General features: G+C 39.0%; 1 protein-coding gene across 1 annotated transcript in view; it reads left to right on the top strand.

Moving 5' to 3' along the window:
- CPQ (carboxypeptidase Q) overlaps positions 1-20,173 on the top strand; it is a 450,704-nt gene that overhangs the window by 124,825 nt on the left and 305,706 nt on the right. The window contains exon 3 of the mRNA XM_044245247.1: positions 18,544-18,751. Within this exon, the coding sequence (XP_044101182.1) occupies positions 18,544-18,751 (208 nt within the window). The remainder of the gene's footprint in view (positions 1-18,543; positions 18,752-20,173) is intronic.

Genomic DNA, 20,173 nt, shown 5'->3' with positions numbered 1-20,173 from the left:
AGGCTCATAAGTGCCTTATTATTCTGATTATTTTGGAAACAATGCATTTTTCACTAGAAAGACTAGATGCTGGAAAGCCAAAGATGTTCGGTGCAAAACTGTGAAGGGACTTCTGGATGGATGTGTGCTCCAAGGGAGCTTTCATTTTAAGTTAAGAAATTCAGGCTACTTGGAAGGAAGTGGTCAGTTCACTTTGTAAAATTAATTATCAGGGCAATGTAAGGCTTAATGAACAAAATATATTAATCTAATCCAGATATGTGCATTTATATAGATCTTGGCCTCAACATATAAATTATTTCAATAAGTGATTTTTAAGTCTTTATCATTCTTTCATTTATTGAATAGACTTATTAAACACCTGCTTTAGGCCAGCTGGGTGCACATACCATTGGAATAGAAGTGGGTAATGCATAGTTACTGTTTTCAGGGGCTTACAGCCCTCACAGGCATCATATGATTCACTGCAGGGAATACAAAGATGAGTCTTGAAGCAACTGTTGCATGGATTTTAAAAAAGTATATTCATACAATAGAATATTATTTGGCATTAAAAAGGAATGAAATATTGATGTGTGTTAAAATGTGGAGGGACCTCAAAAACATTAGGGTAAGAGGAAAGAGCCAATCAAAAAGAACTGCATTTTGTATGATTCCATTTACATAAGATGTCCAGAATAGGCAAATCCATAGAAATAGAAAGTAAATTACTGGGTTAGTGGTGGTGGTGGGACATGTGGATGGGGTGTGTTTGTCTGTTAAAGCTATTATGATGTCTGTCTTAGAGGTGATGGAATGTTCTAAAATTTATTGTGATGATGGTTACATACCTTTGTGAATATGCTAAAAACTACTGAATGGTACACTTTAAGTAGGTGAATTGTATGGTAAGTGAATTTAATCTCAATAAAGCTAGTAACAACTAAGGAGTGGGAGAGAGAGAGAATGAGTGAGTGATGGAAAGAGTAGATAGATCTTTCATATAATTTGCCCATGAGGGGAAGTAGAGAAATGGGAAGATGGTAAAGGAATATGTTTTATTCTTATATTGATTATCTAATTTACACAGTAGTCTCAAGTACATGTTCTCACTTCATCCTCACAACATTGCTGTGAATTTATTATATAGATAAAGAGATTGAAGCTTGGGGAGCTTAAGTGACTTGCCAATGAATGTACAGCTTAATAAGAAGCAGAATGGGTAATTAATTAAACTCACTTTTTTTTTTTTTTAAAGATTTTATTTATTTATTTGACAGATGGAGATTACAAGCAGGCAGAGGCAGGCAGAGAGAGAGGAGGAAGCAGGCTCCCCGCCGAGCAGAGAGCCCGATGCGGGGCTCGATCCCCGGACTCCGAGATCATGACCTGAGCCGAAGGCAGCGGCTCAACCCACTGAGCCACCCAGGCACCCCAAGCAGAGCACAAGTTGAAGGGTTGACTCAGAAAAGAGGCACAATGCATACTGAGATGGAAGAGTAGGAACAAAGACAAGATGAAGATAAGGATACTGAGAATTCTCTGATTCCAGAAACTCTTCTTGTCCAAATAACATTTTTAGCACAGTTTACTTTTATGCTTTCTGGGCTAATGTATTGATATATTAATGTAGTTTTTTGCTAATATATTTGTAGGCTAGTTAAGTATTTACATATTAAATTTCTGGAGGACAGGGAAATGTCTGTATCTTTCAGATCCTTTCCAGTACATTTGGGGCCTTGATTACCCATTTATATGCCTGTGTTGAGTAACTGTATTCTGAAGAAGGTCAGAGCTCATTGGCTACCACCAGTAGAAATATGGTGGTCATGGATTCAGACATGTGTTCTTAGTCTTAGTTTTGTAAGAGGCTTTCAATTGTGTCGTCAATACGGATTGCCCTGCTTTGAACTGACAACATTGATTACACATTCACTCCAAGTTTTTAAGAGAATCTATCCTTTAACTCTTTGTTTTTTAATTCTGATCAGATCATTCCCCCCCCCCACACACACTGTACTCCTCTTTCTGTCTAAAATCATTCAGCAAAATCTATTGATTCTGTTTCTAAAATATATTGCAAATTCATTCCCTTCTTTTTTTCTTCTACGAATTAGGCCAGGCCACCATCATCTCTGTTCAGGTCTATCTTTTCAACTGGTCTCCCTCTTCAAGTCTCTCCCTTCTCTACTCTGTGAATGCAAGACCTGTGTTCTTTATATGAATATTCTCTCATATGCCTCTCGTCAGGTCCTCCTGCCTAGAAAAATTATCACCACAGAGAGCTATCTTTTAATATATGTGTAAAAATCTCATTCAAAGGGGTTTGAGGGACATATGTTTGCCACACGCATTCTTCCACTGACCACAGAACAAAGTCTAACTTTACCATAATCCACAAAGCCCTTAATGATATGGTCCTTCCTTTTTCCCAGACTTTATCTCATGTTTTGTTTTGCCCTTTCTCACTATACTGCAGACAAATGATCTTCCTTCAGTTCCTCTGGAAAGTTTTCCTGCATTAGGGCTTCTGGAAGGAGTACTCTTGTCGTCAGTCTTCTTAGTGGATAGCCCCTTAACATAATCCTTCAGTTCTCAGTTTAAATATCCCGAAATCCAAAGGAGGTTCTGTCCCCCTCATTACTTAGTTAGCTAGGAATGATAGAAATCTCAAAATAACAGCAATAGCATAAGCAAGATAGATGTTTCTTTCTCTGTCATATACAATTCTAGGTAATTGTGCTTCATGGATTAGGAATCTAGACTCTGGTCCTGACATTCCTTTTCAGCTCTAACTCATGATAAAAAGACCTCTTCCATCTGCATTTGAGTGATCAGGAAGGAGTCATGGAGAAGATAAAGACATGCCTCTTCTAATAAGTAACGTGATCGTACCTAGCTACAGAGAAGTTGAAAAATGTGGTCTCTTTTTTTGTGGTTTGTTTTTAGGTAGTCTTGTTCCATCAGTATTAAATGGTTCTATTACTGAAAGAGAGAAAGAGGTTATGGAGGAAAGGAACAATGTCCCTATATGCTATACTTGTGGTAGAAATGGACTGTTGTCTATTGGTATATCATATGGCATTTTCTTTATAATGACCCACAAAAAACCTTTTTGTTAGTAAGTTTGTGCTTTTCCGGAGCAACTGGTTTGTATTTCTGTTTTGTGCCTTATAATGTTTCACTCTTTGCTTTGTTTGCCAGGCATTTTACAGCTAAATTTATACTCCTCTCTAGCGACTGCACAAACCTTATGACATGTATTTTCTTCTATTATATTAACCATGGTATTATTTTACTACACCTGCATTCTCTTCACTCATTTGTTTTTATTTTTCAATATATTTTTATAGGTCTCCTCAAATTCTTTTGGTAATAAAGTTTGAAACAAATAAATAAAAAGCAGTTCTGAATAGATAAATACCCTGTATTTAATGAGGATTATGAAGGTATATCCTAGAGTTGTTGAGAGAATCAAGAGTTAATGGAAATAAAACATTTGGAACAGTGTCTGGTATACTATAAGAGCTATATAAATGTCTGCTCAGTATTCTTACTATAATTAAATCCTTTCTGAAGTGACCACCAAGTAAGCCTGCTTGAGGAGACATTCTTAAGAACACATTCGAAGTAGGTTAAATGAAGAAGGAAAGTGTAAAGTTATATGTTTAAGGGCCACTCATCAACAATTATTCTGTGTCTACAGATTATAATCTGTGTAACAGCTAGCAAATGCGTTGTGCTGTGTAAGATAATATGCTTAAAAGTTGGTCTCTGAGACATAAACACAAATATATGGATGACTAACTGGATTAAATTACTAGAAGGACTATTGCTCTCTCTCTACCTTTCTCCAAGATAGGGATAGAAAGTTTCCATCAGATAGATCTGGGTTTGAATCTCAGAACTGTGACTAACCAAACTCGGTAGTAGGTTAAATCTTAGTTTTCACCTCAGTAAATAGGAACAACAATACCTACTGCATAGGAGCATAAGGATTACATGAATTAATGCATGTAAATAGCTTTGCATGTTGCCTGCTCAGAACATGCATATAACAGTTATTTCCACTATCATCAGTTTCATGCAAATCTTTTGAACTGAAGAATTATTACCTTTCACTTCTTGGATTTATACTGAGTATAGACAAACCTGATTTTTTTCTTTAAATATTTGAAAACCCTGCCCTAAAATCTGATAAGTCTACAAATGTTTAAATTTTTTACTTTTCCATCATGAAGTTGTATGAAATAGTGGCTTCTCAGATATGGTTCAAGGCTAATCAGTGGTCCACATGGGTTCTTGGAAACCATGCAAGCTGTGGGATCCTATTGCCTTAATGTTTCTATTAATATAGCATTTCTGCTTAAGTTTATGGTATGGATTAATAAACTATTAATGGTGTTAAATGGATGCTTGTTTTTCATTAGTTGGTAGCTCTTCAGAAACTCATCAAAAATTTCCCATTCATTTTGTTCAAATGGTTGGGGATGAATGGCCTGAGAGGCTCTTTACTCTGCCAAAGTGGATCATGAAAAATATGGACAATTTAATTCAACACAGCAAACATATATTGAATTCAGAATATGGGAAATGGATTGTACTACATACTGTGACACTATCAAGAGATATCCTCTGTGGTGGCCATCTGTTGTTTGCTACCGAGCATCCATTTTCCCTCTATTTGGAACTAGGTGGCTTTCACCCACTCCTCCAGCCATATGGTTTAGGTGGGGTTGGCCCCTTACCCAAGTCTAGAGGTGGGCCTTGCTTGGCTTAAGATAGCCGGCACATCCCATCTCCAAGACCATAGTTTTGGATTCAGAGTGGGCATAACACATGGTTTTAAACAGACTTGTTTCCTGGGGCTTCTGGTAAAATGAAGCTTGCTTTTTTTTTTTTCCCATGGGAACTTCTGAAAGAGACACTCCCTCTTTCCGTGGGCAGTATAATAAGGATATGAGGTCTGGGAGAACCTAGAACTGTGAAGGGGCAAAGCACCACACAGATTCTTAAGATGAAAGGGAGCAATACCAGTAGCCAGGAACTATCTGAGGCCAGCCCTTCTGCTGGTCTTGTGAGCCAACACATTTTTTTTTTTTTTTAAGTAGGCTCTACACCTATCATGGAGCCTAACACAGGGCTTGAACTCATGACCCTGAGGTCAAGATCTGAGCTAAGGTCAAGAGTTAGACGCTTAAGCAACGGAGTCACCCAGGTGCCCCACCAATACATTTCCTTAAGCCAAGGAGATTTGTTTAAGCCAATTGGGGTGTTCTGTCACTTGCAAGTATGAGAATCCACATGTTCCTTGGTCTCAGAAGTTAAAAAAAGATTCATGATAGCTGCAACCCAGGTGTTAACAATTGTTCTATAATATTGATTCATATGTGTAAGAAAACTTGATACAGGGACTAAAATTAATATGGAAACAAAGTTAAACAATGGCAAGTATTTATTGAAATGCCTTGAGAGAAGGGATTATATCTGTTGGGTGTTCTAGGACCATTCTTGGCACATAATTAAACTCTCAATATATGTTGATTGAATGTATGAGGTTAATACTATGCTAGATTCTGTGTTTCCACAGAATCTAAAGGAGACCCTCCCTTTGCCATTTGGGCATTCCTGATTACAGATTTTATTGGCCACAGACTTTCTTTTGAATATATTTTTATATATTTTTAATTAATAAAATTTATTTATCTATTTATTTTTATTTTAATTTTTTAGAGACCCTAGAATTAAAATTTATTTTAGGGGAGCTTAAGTTCACAGCAAAACTGAAGGGAAAATATATTCTGTGGGTAAGTAACCAATGGGTGCAATTACTAGATTGTATGGTGAGAGTATATTAGTTTTGTAAGAAAGTTCCAAACTGCCTTCTAAAGTGACTATACCATTTTGCGTCCCCACCAGCAATGAGTGAGAATTCTTTATGCTCCTTATACTTGCCAACATTTGGTGTTGTCCATGTTTCGGATTTTTGCCCTTCTAATAGGTGTGTAATGGTATCTCATTGTTTTAATTTGCAATTCCCTAATGATGTATGATGTTGAACAAATTAAATGTGGTTAATGCTCTTGTACTTAAATCTCTCCTGCTTAAACTGCATGGTGATGGCTTTGAATTATAATTGTAGTGTGATTGACACTGATAGCTGGATTTGTGTCCTTCCATCCAGTGGACTTTAATAAATAGCATTCAGGAAATTTCTGTGTAAGTCCTATAGTTCTGATATTTCCATCATGTCTCTAGAATCTTCTCATGGCAAATTGCTGTGTCAAGCTGAATTATGAAAGTGAGTCAGGTTTCTTCTTTTTAGGGCAAAAATTCTGTTTTGTTGCAGTGCTTTTTTCTCCAAGTTTTACTTCTCTAAGAACAGCATAGTGAGTTAACATTTCAAAACATAGCTAAATGAAAAAGCCCATTTTGGAATGCCAAGCTGTCATAGAATTATTTTATCTCTCTGATATAACACTATAATAACATTATTTTGTACTTGATATAAACATAAGCACACCAGTTTCTATCATTCTTGCCCTTGGTTTTTGGAGATGGAATTTAGATAGGAAATATTAAAATCTATTGAAAGTGTATAGAATTATTTAATAGTACAACAGGGCTGCTTTTTTTTTTTAGAATTGACATCAGGTAGGTAAGCTAACCGGAGCTGCCAAGACTGTATTTTAATGATCTCTAGGGTTTATCTCTTGTTTAAAATTTGTTGTCATTTAATCTGCATGTGTTAAGTCACTGACACTTGCTAAATTCTTTTTCAGATTTGTTGGTTGTCTACTGTTTGGTGTTGATCATTTGATCACTTTGATGTGTAATAGGAAGAAGAAAGTAGTTATCTAATTTTCACTGAACAGTCTTCCCTAAAGCATTAGATATATTTATTTTATATTTTATCTGTCATCAGCTACAGATTGTGAAATGCTCTGAAAGAAACTTTAAATTCGGGGCTCCTACTTTTGTCAGCTCTCACTCAGTATTGCATTGGTAACAAACAACCCCCAAATTTCTGTGGCCTGGACCTCCTAAGGTTTCTTTCTTTCTTTCTTTTTTTTTAAGATTTTATTTATTTATTTGACAGAGCACAAGTGGGCAGAGAGGCAGGCAGAGAGAGGAAGGAAGCAGGCTCCCCGCCGAGCAGAGAGCCTGATGCAGGGCTCGATCCCAGAACCCTGGGATTACGTCCCGAGCTGAAGGCAGAGGCTTTAACCCACTGAGCCACCCAGGTGCCCCTCTTTTTTTTTTTTTTTTAAGATGTATTTATTTATTTTAGAGGAGGGAGGAAGGGCAGAAGGAGATTACAGATTTTATTGGCCACAGACTTTCTTTTTGAAGAAAAAGACTTTTCTATTTGAGAGAAAATCTCAAATAGACTCCACACCAACCATGGAACCCGATGTGGGGCTTGATCCCAGGACCATGAGATCATAACCTGAGCTGAAATCAAGAGTCAGACACTTAACCAACCCAGGTGCCCCTCCTAAGATTTATTTCTTGTTCACTTTGCATACAAATATATATGTATCTTTTTCATTCCAGGATCCAGGCTGAAGGAGTTCCCATCTGGGACATGTCATTCTTGTGGCTGGAAGAAAAGATCTCTTAAAAGACAATCTAAGCTTGCAGTGGCTCTTTTAAGTTCCTGCTCAGCTGGGGCCATATACCTTTCCCATTTACATTCCATTGGCCAGAGCAAATCTCACGGCCAAGCATAATTTTGGTGTGTTCCAAGAGAGACACTGCATTTTACAAGGCAATTGATTGGCGTGTGTCATTCTCTTACAGAAAAGGGGGAGGGGAGACAATACAATATAGCATTAGTATAATTTTAGATAAGGCCAGTGGTATCTTTTTCTATCATGCCCTGTTCCTCTGATGCTTCTCTGAAAAGTCCTTTCCCTGCTCCTCTCACACATTCCTCCATCACCCCTGTGTTTTTTTGTTTGTTTGTTTTGGTTTTTTTGCCACGTAGACCCAGGAAACCTCCCCAGCTTCTCCGCTGAGCCTTTTGTGGCATCTTTATGAGATAGTGCCTGCATGATTTCTTTAGTTAAAACTGACAAGAAATTGTATAGCCTCTGGAGCTGTCTGTTGTGATAAAGAATAGTTCTGCTCTGAGCTGGGTAGGCTCCATATTTGCTGATTATATCCATTATTTTTGTTTTATTCCTGGTGATTACTTTGAAGTTTTAAATAAATCAGATAATTACTGCTTATATCTATTTGATATATGTTGAGAACCCTTACAAATCTTGCTCTTTTTTTTTTTTGAGCTTTTCAGTTTTATTAACATGAAATTTTTAAGTTTGCAACAGCAAGGCTTCTCCAAACACTAGATGCGCGAGGACTGCCTGAAAATACAGAAACGAGTGGTTCTCATTAGGTTCCCACATAAACACAAATGGATTTAGGTTTCCGACAACTTCAGCATCTTCTTCTCCACCTGTCCCCAAACCCCTGATTCCCAGGACAGGGTTCTTGCTCTTTTTTTTAATTTAATTTTTTTTAATTTTTTATAAACATATAATGTATTATTAGCCCCAGAGGTACAGGTCTGTGAATCGCCAGGTTTACATACTTCACAGCACTCACCATAGCACATACCCTCCCCAATGTCCATAACCCAACCACCCTCTCCCTACCACGACCGCCCCCTCGGTTTGTTTTGTGACATTAGGAGTCTCTTAGGGGGGCGCCTGGGTGGCTCAGTGGGTTGAGCCTCTGCCTTCGGCTCAGGTCGTGATCTCAGGGTCCTGGGACCGAGCCCCGCGTTGGGCTCTCTGCTCAGTGGGGAGCCTGCTTCCTCCTCTCTCTCTGTCTGCCTCTCTGCCTACATGTGGTGTCTGTCTGTCAAATAAATAAACAAAATCTTAAAAAAAAATAAAGAGTCTCTTAGGGACAAACCTTACTCTTATTGTCTTATGTTTCTTTATAGCACACATAGCAGTTCTTACCTCTGTCATCTCGTCTGATACTCACAAAAATCCTGATGGTGCCACTGTTACTGTGATTCCCATTTTACAGGCTGGGAAAAGTTAAGCAACTTATTCATGAGCAAAGGCTAGTGAGCTCTATAGCTGTATTCAAGGCAGGTTATATATCAATGGATGCTCTCTGTTACTGATAAAAAAAATACCGTTTTAAGCATATCTGGAAGAATGGACAATGTAGTACATCAAATATTTTGTAAAAAAGTTTTAGATGAAGATCGTTGTTTCACAGATAGGATTCATCTAAAAATTAAGCAACAAGGTCTTTGTTTTGAGTGATCTTATAACTAAATTTCAGTACATACAACTTTCCCCAGGAAAGCAATTGTTATATAGATTAGGCAATATGGTTATGGAGCGCAACTGTCAGTGAAGCCGATTTCCCCATTGCAGTAAATGGCATCCCCTCCATACTCCCACTCAGAGTGGTCTGTCCAGTCTTCTTTCTCTCCACCTCCTTGGCCTCCTCCAACCACTACTGCTCTCAACCAGAATGTGGTGGTTGCCCCCTAATAGCGCTCCAAACCTTTTCTTGCCTCCTTCAAGCCAGCAGACTAAGACTAGTGGTATATCCAAAATGTAACTCTGAATTTGCCTGACTTCTCTGTCCCCACCCAGATTCCTTACTATAGCTACGGGGCTCCCATGTGATGTTACCCTGCCACTGCCTGCTTCCTCTCATGGCGTTCTCTCCCTCACTCTGCGTCTTTAATCTCCTTCTCTCTTTTTCTCCCTGGCTTCCTACTCTAGTCTATTAGCACTCCCTTCTCAGATCCCACCTCCTCAGCAGAGCCAGCCATGACCCCTAGACTACAATAACTAGTGCTGTTTTAGTCGGCCACAGCCATAAACTCACCTCCATACCCCCACCATCACGAAGACCTGTAGATTTTCCATTTTAGATATTACTGGAAGCTGACTGACGTACATTGGGCCTTCCAGCTGCTCATTTTCACAGATGTCTAAGAAGATCATGTTTTTTTGTGGAAGTCCCCACTCCCTCACACCGGTCTATAAGGAAATACTCAGGGGTTGAGGAGAAAGCAACCAAGTTCAAACAGGCCTCAAAGCAACCATATTTAAGACAACCAGAGCAACTGTGTTTCAAACATAATACGCCTCGTGTTTTAGACTATAACTGGCTCCCTGTGATCACTGCTAAAATTAATCAAAGTGCCCCCAAGTGTGACTGCCTTTCGTGCAGTGGCCTGACCAGTGGAAGCAGTTTGGAATCTTAAGTGATCGGATCGCTAAGGATTGGTCTGTGCTCCACACTTGTTGCCGTTGTGGCGTTGGGTCCCCAGACTTCTTGAGTGTGCTACAAGACAGGTTGAATTAAACACAGACGCCCTGTGGTGGGCACCTCTCCATAATACAACAAAATGCGTAAGTTCTGTGTTTTTGAGGTCAGGTGTCAGCATGGCAGGGTGGCTTGCGGTACGCTGCTCCATCAGCCAGACAGCTGCCTCTCGAGAGATGCTGGTAATGCACTGGGCCCACGGATTTTGATGAAGTCAGGTCTGGGCTTGCTCTCCAGGTAGCAGCCCGGGTTTAATTTGAGCCAGATCTCAGGAGACAGTTTGGAGAGGGTGGGTCGCACACCTGCGGCTATCCTTTGGGGGTGCCCTTCGGCTCTTGTTCTTCTTTCACTCAACTAATAGCTGAGTTTGCTGAGTTTAATATTTTTTCCCTGCCTTCTTGGAACTCATAGAATGAGATTAGGGGTCCAAAATATCTTGGTTGAGAATTAGAAGATTTTAGAATGTCTCCTTGTCTGTTTGGGGGCCTGGCAGTAGGCCTCTTCTTCACTGTAAATGAATAGATGTTTCATCTATTTTTGTCTCCCCTTCTTTGTTCTTTTCCTAGGAATGGCCTTTTCTTCATTTTCAGGCTATTGAAGTCTTCTAAGGCTCATTCAAAGTTTCATCTTATAGGAAACTTCCTAGATTTCCCCCAGTCAGAATTAATTATTTCATGAAATTTTACTTTGTACGTTCATTTAGACTTGTGACATACTATGTTCTTTTTAAAGTTTTTGTTTACCTACTTTTCTCTACCAGATATTCCAGTTTTTTAAAAGACTTTATTTAAATTCAATTTAATTAACATATACTGTATTATTAGTTTCAGGGGTACAGTTTAGTGATTCATCAGTTTCATGTAACACCTGGTGCTCATTACACCACGTGCCCTCCTTAATGCCCGTCACCCAGTTACCCCATCCCCTCATCTACCTCCCCTCCAGCAGCTATCAGTTTCTTCCTTACAGATCAGGATCTCTTATGGTTTGCCTCCCTCTCTGAATTTATCTTATTTTATTTTCCTTCCCCTTCCTATGTTCATCTGTTTTTTTTTTCTTAAATTCTACATAGAAATTATATGGTACTTGTCTTTCTCTGACTTATTTTGTTTACCATAATATACTCTAGTTCCATCTGCATCATTGCAAATAGCAGGAGTTAATTCTTTCTGATGGCTGGGTAATATTCCATTGTGCATGCATATGTACGTATGTATGTATATATATAAAACTATGTGTATATGTGGTATACATACCATATCTTCTTTATCCATTCATCCATCCATGGATATCTGGGCTCTTTCCATAGTTTGGCTATTGTGGACATTCCTGCTATAAACATTGCAGTGCAGGTACCCCTTCAAATCACTACTTTGATATCTTTTGGATAAATACCTAGTAGTGCAATTGCTAGATTGTAGGGTAGTTCTATTTTTGAGGTTTTGAGGAGACTCCATACAATTTTCCAGAGTGGCTGCACCAGGTTGCATTCCTACCAACAGTGTAAGAGGGTTCCCCTTTTTCCACATCCTTGCCAACACCTACTGTTTCCTGAGTTGTTAATTTTAGCCATTCTGACCTGTGTCAGGTGGTACCTCATTGTCATTTTGATTTGCATTTCTCTGATGATTTTTTCATGTGTCTGTTAGCCATTTATGTTTTCTTTGGAGAAATGTCTGTTCATGCCTTTTACCCATTTCTTGACCGGATTTTTTGGTTTTGGGGTGTTGAGTTTTTTAAGTTCTTCATAGATTTTGGATACTAGCCCTTTATCTGATAAGATATTTTCAGATATCTTCTCCCATTCCATAGGTTGCCTTTTAGTTTTGTTGGTTGTTTCCCTTGGTGTGCAGAAGCTTTTTATCTTGATGAAGACCCAGTAGTTCATTTTTGCTCCCCACCCCCCTTGTCTCTGGAGATGAGTCTAGTAGGAAGTTGCTGCGGCTGAGGTCAAAAAGGTTGCTACTTGTGTTTTCCTCTAGGATTTTTTTATGGATGCCTGTGTCATACTTAGGCATACTTAGGCATACTTAGGCAAAATCCATTTTGGATTTATTTTTGTATATGGTGTAAGAAAGTGCTCTAGTTTCATTCTTCTGCATGTGGCTGTCCAATTTTCCCAACACCATTTGTTGAAGAGACTTTTTTCCATTGGGTACTCTTTCCTGCTTTGTCAAAGATGAGTTGACTGTAGAGTTTAGGGTCCATTTCTGGGTTCACTGTTCTGTTCCATTGATCTGTGTATCTGTTTTTGTGCCCGTACCATACTGTCTTGATGATTACAGCTTTGTAATACAGCTTGAAGTCTGGATTTGCGATGCCTCCAGATTTGGTTTTCTTTTTCAACATTCCTTTGGCTCTTTGGGGTCTTTTCTGGTTCCATACAAATTTTAGGATTGTTTGTTTCAGCTCGTGAAAAATGCTGGTGTTAGTTTGATAGGGATTGCATTGAGTGTGTAGACTTGCTTTGGGACACATAGGCAATTTTATATTTGTTTTTGAACAAATCAAGATGAACATGGAATGTTTTTCCATTTCTTTGTGTCTTCCTCAGTTTCTTTCAAAGTGTTCTATAGTTTTTTGAGTGCAAATCTTCTACCTCTTTGGTTAGGTTTATTTCTAGGTATCTTATGGTTTTTGGTGCCCAGATTTTCCAATTTTTGAGAATAGGACTGAAACTTAGGCAAATTCATGCTGCCCCCAATGTCCAGTATGAAGCTCCACCCAGTAGGTGGGCTGTAATTTGCTGAATGAATTTGAATTTTTTTTTTTATGAATTTGAATTTTTAAGGGTTTTTCTTTCATAAGAAGGACATTGAAGAATTATAATATTCTCCATAAACAAATGGACACTCAAAAAGAACTACTCTGATGTTCTTTTATCTGTCTTTCTGTGAATTTGCAATTTCCTTACCACTTCAGGGCAAAACACTGAGTTTCCAAGAATAACTACTTTTCCTTCTCCATAACGGAGTTCAGGAAAAACCAGCCGTTCCACTGGATGAAGTTATCTTGTGCAGTGTACTCAGTATAAGATTATGTGATAAGAGTAAGAAGCTAGGCTTCCTTTTGGGTGGGGCTGGAGTATTTCCTGTTTGGAGGCTAAATCTTCTGAAATCAGAATTAATTTTCTAAAACATACCACATAGAATTGAGCCCCAGAGACATGTTTTGTTTTGTTTTGTTTTGTTTTTCTGTTTGTAGTCTTTTCCTTTCCTTTTAATAATAGGAGACATAAAAATTCTCACTTCACTATCTTCGTATTCTTAACTTTTCTTGGGGGGAATCCAGTTAGAACATACTAAGTGTGGAGTCTCTTTATCAAATTCTTCATAGAAAAAATGATCTGAGCCAACACCACAGCAGCCAGCATCTGTTGTCTCTGCAAGGAGACCACAGTGGTAATTATGCATGGGGTAAGTTGCTTAAAAAATAAATTGATCAATTTAAAAAATTAGGTGTGGAGAATAAAAAGGCACCTGAGGACTTTTTACAGTTTTTGTGGTACAATCAGCTGTATCCAAGAGAGCTGCTTTATAATGTGAATATTCTTAGCTTCAGCCCCACATTTTCTTCAGAATTAACTATCATAATCATTTTCGTTACTCTAAAAGAGTCTGATGACTCTTTCCCAGGTGAAGTCTCCCTCCCAACTCCCCTGTTAATAGTTTGGGACCTAATGTGACATTAGTACTTGGATACTGGGTAGACTAAGAAAATAAAATAACTTAAGAAGACTTTTTATATACCTATTTATTCTAACTCTTTATTCCCCTTAAAATGAAAATACCGAGACTTTCTATTTTACATTTGTGAAAGAAGATAGGAGTGCTTAGTAGGAGGACCACGATCCTTGGATTCAAATCTCAGCTTCAACACCTAGTAGTTGTATAAATGGACTTTTCTGCGTATCAGTGTCCTCCTAATAACTACTTTGCAATTTCTCTGGCCATTCGTATAAACAATAGATATTCAAGTATAGCTATTATCGCTATTATCATCCATTACCCTGACCTACAGAAATACACATCTTCCTTGAAAAGTATACATTTTTGGAGAGTGATCAGGGATGGGTATTATTATACTTTAATTTTTTCTTTTTTTTTTTTGGTTTCTTTTGCTTCATTCCGTATATGCATGTGTGCATGTATTTATGATTATGAATGTGTGTGTGTGTGTGTGTGTGAGAGAGAGAGAGAGAGAGAATTTCACATAATGTATGTCAGGCACAATTTCAAGTGTTTTGATAATATTAATGAATAACACAGATAGAAGAGTCTACCTGCTCATGGAGCTTACATGATTGTAGTAGGTATAGCTGGAAGCTGATAAATTCTGTGGAAAAGTGAAGCAAGGGACGAGGGAGAGGGATTTGGGAGTGGGTTGCACTTGTAGATAGGGAGGTCAGGGTAGGCCTTAGTGTAAATATGACACTGGATTTGTGTTCTTAGGGGCTTTCTTGTACTATCTTTGAGAATGGAGAATGGGGAGAAGGGAGATGAGAGCACAGAAAAGAAGAGGAGCCTGTTGATTTGTAGGAGAACTTGAGTATTTCCTTTGTGTAGCATGTGTCCAGCATAACCTAGATGAGCGAAGCCTTCCAGGTGGCCTCATTTTATTTTATTCAGTTTGAGCAAAAATCTTTAAGTGCTTTCTCTACATACCCTGAAAGATGGATACTGAACACAGTCCACTTGGTCTGTGACTGCTGCCGGAGGTCATCACCATGACTCTCGTGTCTGTTGCTGAACTGTCATGAAGCAAGGTCCTCAGGGCCAACAGAGTTGTTTTTGGCTCTTTGCCTACATAATGGCTGAGTCTGTAGTGGTTGTGAGTTCTACATCGTCGCTACTACACACATATGGCTATTCAAATTAAAATAAGTGACATTAAAAATTCAGTTTTTTAGTCACATTAATCATATTCTAAGTGCTCGAGAGCCATATGTGACTAATGGCTACTGCATTAACACAGAGAGAGAACATTTCTAGCACTGCAGAAAGTTCTGTCAGCATTTGTTATTTTACATGTTCCTATCTCTGGCATTGTTTTTTCTGATACTATCAGCTTCCAACCGTATCTCTTCCTTTTGATTTGTTGTTTCTCATGGTTTATAGGTTTAAATACTAGAGTTAGAATTTTGTGTGAAGTAAGGGTGGAGAGTCCCTCAGAGAGAGCAGAGGAGTTTTCTTATATTCAAGTCCTTGAGTTTTCATACTTAGAATTTATATTCCTATTCTGACTGCCCCAAGGCCCTTTTCGCTTGGTTATTGTTATGCAGCTGTGCTCTGGGTGGTAAGAGAATCAGACTGCTGAGTTATTATGAGAGAAGTGCTATCAAACTTTAAAGGTAAAATTGTACTTTTATGGAAATGCTTTAGACCCATCAGTGGTACCCTACTTGGAGCAATGCTATTTAAGGAGTGTTTATTGACTGACTGCCTATGCATATGCCAAGCACTGTGTTAGGCCCAGGGGATGCTAGCAAAAATGAACATAGCTCCAGTCCCTGAGATCACAGTTTACATGGTGGAGAGAGTCATAAATAGGCCGAGTTTTAATTGCCCAGTGCCCAGGTAGGCCCAGGATGCTCTGAAAGCCCAGAGGAAGATGGTTCATAAGCCAGGCTTCCCTGGGGGTGGTAAGGAGGGAAATGAGACAGGAGATCAGAGGCCAGGGGACGCCTCCTAAAGAAGAGATTCTTAAATGGCATCCTGAAGGATAAGTGGGTGTTAGTCACATGATGGAGTTGGGAGAACGAGATCAACAAGACGTGATGAACGGTAGTGTGAACAGAGATGCTGAGGAGTGAACTGGCATGGTAAGAACGGGAACTGTAAAATGTATTTTTGATGGAATTTGTAAGAAAAGGGAGATTGTCTTTGTAGAGAGAGGCAGGCTTTGAATGGTGTGTTGAAGTGATGGTTTTCAGCAGAGCTGGAGAGGGGCAGGGCAGGGGTAGTGACCTAGGCTGATCTGACTTTAGTTCATGCAGCTCTGTGGAGGTGAAGTTTGGGGGAGCTGGGCTGGAGGCTGGTACACCAGTGGTGTTGGGTGGGTGGAAGAGAGAGAGCCATAGCAGGTTCGCAGGCCAGAGGTAATGAGGGCCTGGTGTGAGAGAGTGGAACAGAGGACCTGGGTTCAGTCACTGTTTAAGGCCTGAAATTATGAGTATTTGAGGATTAATTAGATGTGGGGACTGAAGGAAAGAGGAGTCAGAGATAACTCTAAGCTTTCAGGACACCAGTTAATTGAACTTTTCTTCTATGTTTACAGTCTAAGTTTTGACCTACAGCTTCTACTAGTGATTTGCATTGGTAACGGTAGTGTCTAGGATGGGTTTTGGCTGTCCAGGACACCATCACACTGTCATTTGTTAAAAGAGCTTAAAGCACAGACCATAGTGAAGTACCACTCTCCTATGACTTTAATTCTGCAGCAACCTATGAAAGTTTATAGAAATTCGGCTTCATTTTTAGTGGCTCCGATCCAGATGCCCAAATTACCCCATTGCTGGGACAGCCCTTGGGTGGACCATTGAATCTGTTACTCATTATGAACACTGAAAACCATCAACAAAATTCTTGTATTATGCCAACAGTAACAAGTATTAACCAAGTATTAAGGTAGGTTTTGGAAAGTTATGAATCTCAAAATCTGTATAGCTGAACTCTTTTTTGTATGTTTATGAGTAATGTGGAAAAGCTAGTGGCTTCCTTTTTCTAATTGTGCATTACTATTTTTTTAGGTTATAAATTAAATTCTGAGTTCTGACTGTTGGTGGAGACATGCTTATAGATCTACAGTCATTCACTTTAAAGTAAAAGTACAAGTTGAGTCCAGACAGGGGAACCAGAGGTAGGAGTGGAGCCAGCCCAAAGGGTCCTTTACAATGGGGCCTATATCGAAAGCAAGAATTCTCACATACCTGCAGTGTATTTTAAAAGGATTTTCCAAGTAACAGTTAATATTTTAATGCCATCTGCTAACCTTCCAGGAAAACCTAGTTCTCTCTTTTGCAAGATTAAGGAACCATGCCAAATACATGTTGATACTTCTGTTTTTACCGATGTATTTCATGACTGCATGACTAAAGCCACAAAACAGTAGGCAGCTGCTACTTTCTTTTCATAGTTTTATTTAGTCACTGCACTTGGCCTTTGATGCTGACTATCTTCTCCTTGTCACTCAAACTGCTCCATCAAATTACATCTTCACTAGTCTGGCAGTTTTGAATGACTTCTTGGAGGCTGTGAAATGCTGCTCCCTAATCGGGAAGATCTGGGCGAGTCTTGTAGGAGGAAAGATGGCGCATCTCTTCCAAGTGAGACAGCAGCATTATGGGACAATTACATAACATCTTCAGAAGTTTTATCTGGAGAATAGCGTTGTGTTTGGTGGTGAACAAGTACTGTAAGTCGAGAAGCATAAGTTTTCATATTCTTTAAGAATATGGGATAAAGGAGGAAAGAAAGCAAGCTGACTTTTTGTAGTTCCTGGTAGAGGTTACATTAACTATTTGTCAAAAGTTGGATTTTTTGCGGGGCGCCTGGGTGGCTCAGTGGGTTAAGCCGCTGCCTTCAGCTCAGGTCATGATCTCAGGGTCCTAGGATGGAGCCCCACATCGGGCTCCTTGCTGGGTGGGGAGCCTGCTTCTCTCTTTGCCTCTGCCTGTCTCTCTGCCTGCTTGTGATCTCTGTCTCTCTCTCTCTGTCAAATAAATACATAAATAAAATCTTAAAAAAAAAAGTTGGATTTTTGAAGAGTCTTGGCTTCTAAGAATATTTGTCATGTACTGCCATTCTTTGTATGCTGTCCATAAAGACTGTTTAAGAACATATCAAAATAACTTTATAAAAAGATATGTATGTATTTCATTAATCCCAGTGGGAGCTTTGTAAAGTGCATTTTCTGTATAAGTAATTAGTGTCATTCTGTGAAACTCATGACTTCTTAGGGTGGGAAAGAAGGGGTAAAAAACTATCTTTTCAAGCAATTTGTGATTTAGTACCAGCTGGTCAAGTGAGTTGAAAAACCTTCTGAGTCATATGACCTATTATTTTGAATGCCTTTTCTCTCCCTTGGGAAACTGACTAACCTCTGCAGTCTTTCTCCCATGGCAAATCACTCTAAAACTTTGATCTCATCAAACCAGTTTGTCAGATGTAGCAGTCAAAGCATGTGTGACTTTTCTGTGCCAATTCAACCTGGCCGGTCGGAAACCATAAGTTAAGTCTGTATGACTTTTATTTCTAGGCATTACGGCAGAAGTTCTGGTGGTGACCTCTTTCGAGGAACTGCAGAGAAGGGCCCCAGAAGCAAGAGGCAAGATTGTTGTTTATAATCAACCTTACGTCAACTACTCGAAGACAGTGCAGTACCGGGTCCAGGGGGCAGTGGAAGCTGCTAAAGTGGGGGCTTTGGCATCCCTGATTCGCTCAGTGGCTTCCTTCTCCATCTACAGGTTGGTCATGGTGTTCAATTGAAATTCTTTAAAAAACCAGGATTCTCCATGAAAGAGGAGCCCTTATGAAATAAAAACAAACCATTCAAATGAAAATACTGGTTGTTTATGGAACTTCTCCCCATTCCATATTCGGTCATTTGTTTGTAACATCTTCTTTGGCCTTTTCAGGATTCCAAGCATTATTTGTACATTCTTTTAGAAAGCTTTCCACATCCTTGATGACCCCATAACATTCCTTATGTAACCAATATGTTATGTATTTTCATTGGAGGGAGAACTGAATTCACGTCTGTGTTTCATCAAAGACTCCTCAGGACTTCAGAGGAAGCCAGGCCTTTTCCCATTGTTGCTAGAGACGTGAAATAAAAATAAAGTGGGTAACATGATGGGAGTTGTCTGTGGTATAGTGGAAAGAGAGGAGGAAGCAGAGGATCTTGGATATAGACCTGGTTCTGCTCCCAAACAAGCATGTGACCTTGGGAATGTTCTTAAACTCCTTGGGTCTCAGCATTCTCTTCTGTGAATCAGCAATGATGAAGAATTTAAATTTACAATGTCACTTTGAGAATAAATGAGAGGAATTTATGAAAGATACTTGGTTTTCTGCAAAGATCTGTATAAAGTTTTGTGGTATTCAAGGGCAACATAAGTTTTTTCTTTTTCTTTGTAGTTGTGGTTGAGGTAACTGCAAAGTGCTTTATTGACTCTCAGTCTTAGGATAAAATTTAGCATTGCAGTAGGTAAAAGTTCTAAGACTTGACCTATAGACATCTGGCCTAGTTTAATAGCTACATATGGTAGTGTCATACATTAAGGGTGAAGTATTTGATGGATATAAACATGGATAAAAGAAGTACCCCCTTCTGGTCATAGTCTGTTCTCCCAAAGATAAAAAAAGAAAACAAGGCTTGCAGAAACAATTGGAAATGCAGTTTATTTGGGTTTCAAGATCAGATTAGTATCTATTGTAAAGGAGAGTTTATTTATTCTACACAATTTTTGTTTGGAGCTGGAGACACAGCTGCTTGACCTTAATTAGCACCCTGAACCCTTGAAAATAATATAACTGAGGATACATCAGCAAATAGAAAACCAAGTCAGAAGGGAGTTGTCCAAAAGCACAAAGAAAAAGGAAAGGGACATTTTTCTTTTATGGGGATAAGATATCTTCCAGGGAGGCAGGTGGGACATGTTAAAACCATTTTAAAAAGTTTTATAAGAGAGGAACTAGTTCCACTGATGTCCTAGTGCTAAAATAACGTTCATTGTAGAGACTAACGTTTTGGGGACTAATGAAATAATCATTGGACCATATTCTTTTGAATGGTTCATCTTCCCGGGAGGGAAGTCCTAAACTGACTAGTTTCCTTCCCAGAATACCTCAATCACCGCTTAGAGTAACATACTCCTCAGCAAGCT

This window comes from Neovison vison, chromosome 4 (assembly GCF_020171115.1).
Source record: "Neovison vison isolate M4711 chromosome 4, ASM_NN_V1, whole genome shotgun sequence".
Lineage (NCBI taxonomy): Eukaryota > Metazoa > Chordata > Mammalia > Carnivora > Mustelidae > Neogale > Neogale vison.
The sequence above is the reverse complement of the archived record's forward strand: the minus strand, read 5'-3'. Positions and strand labels throughout refer to the sequence as shown.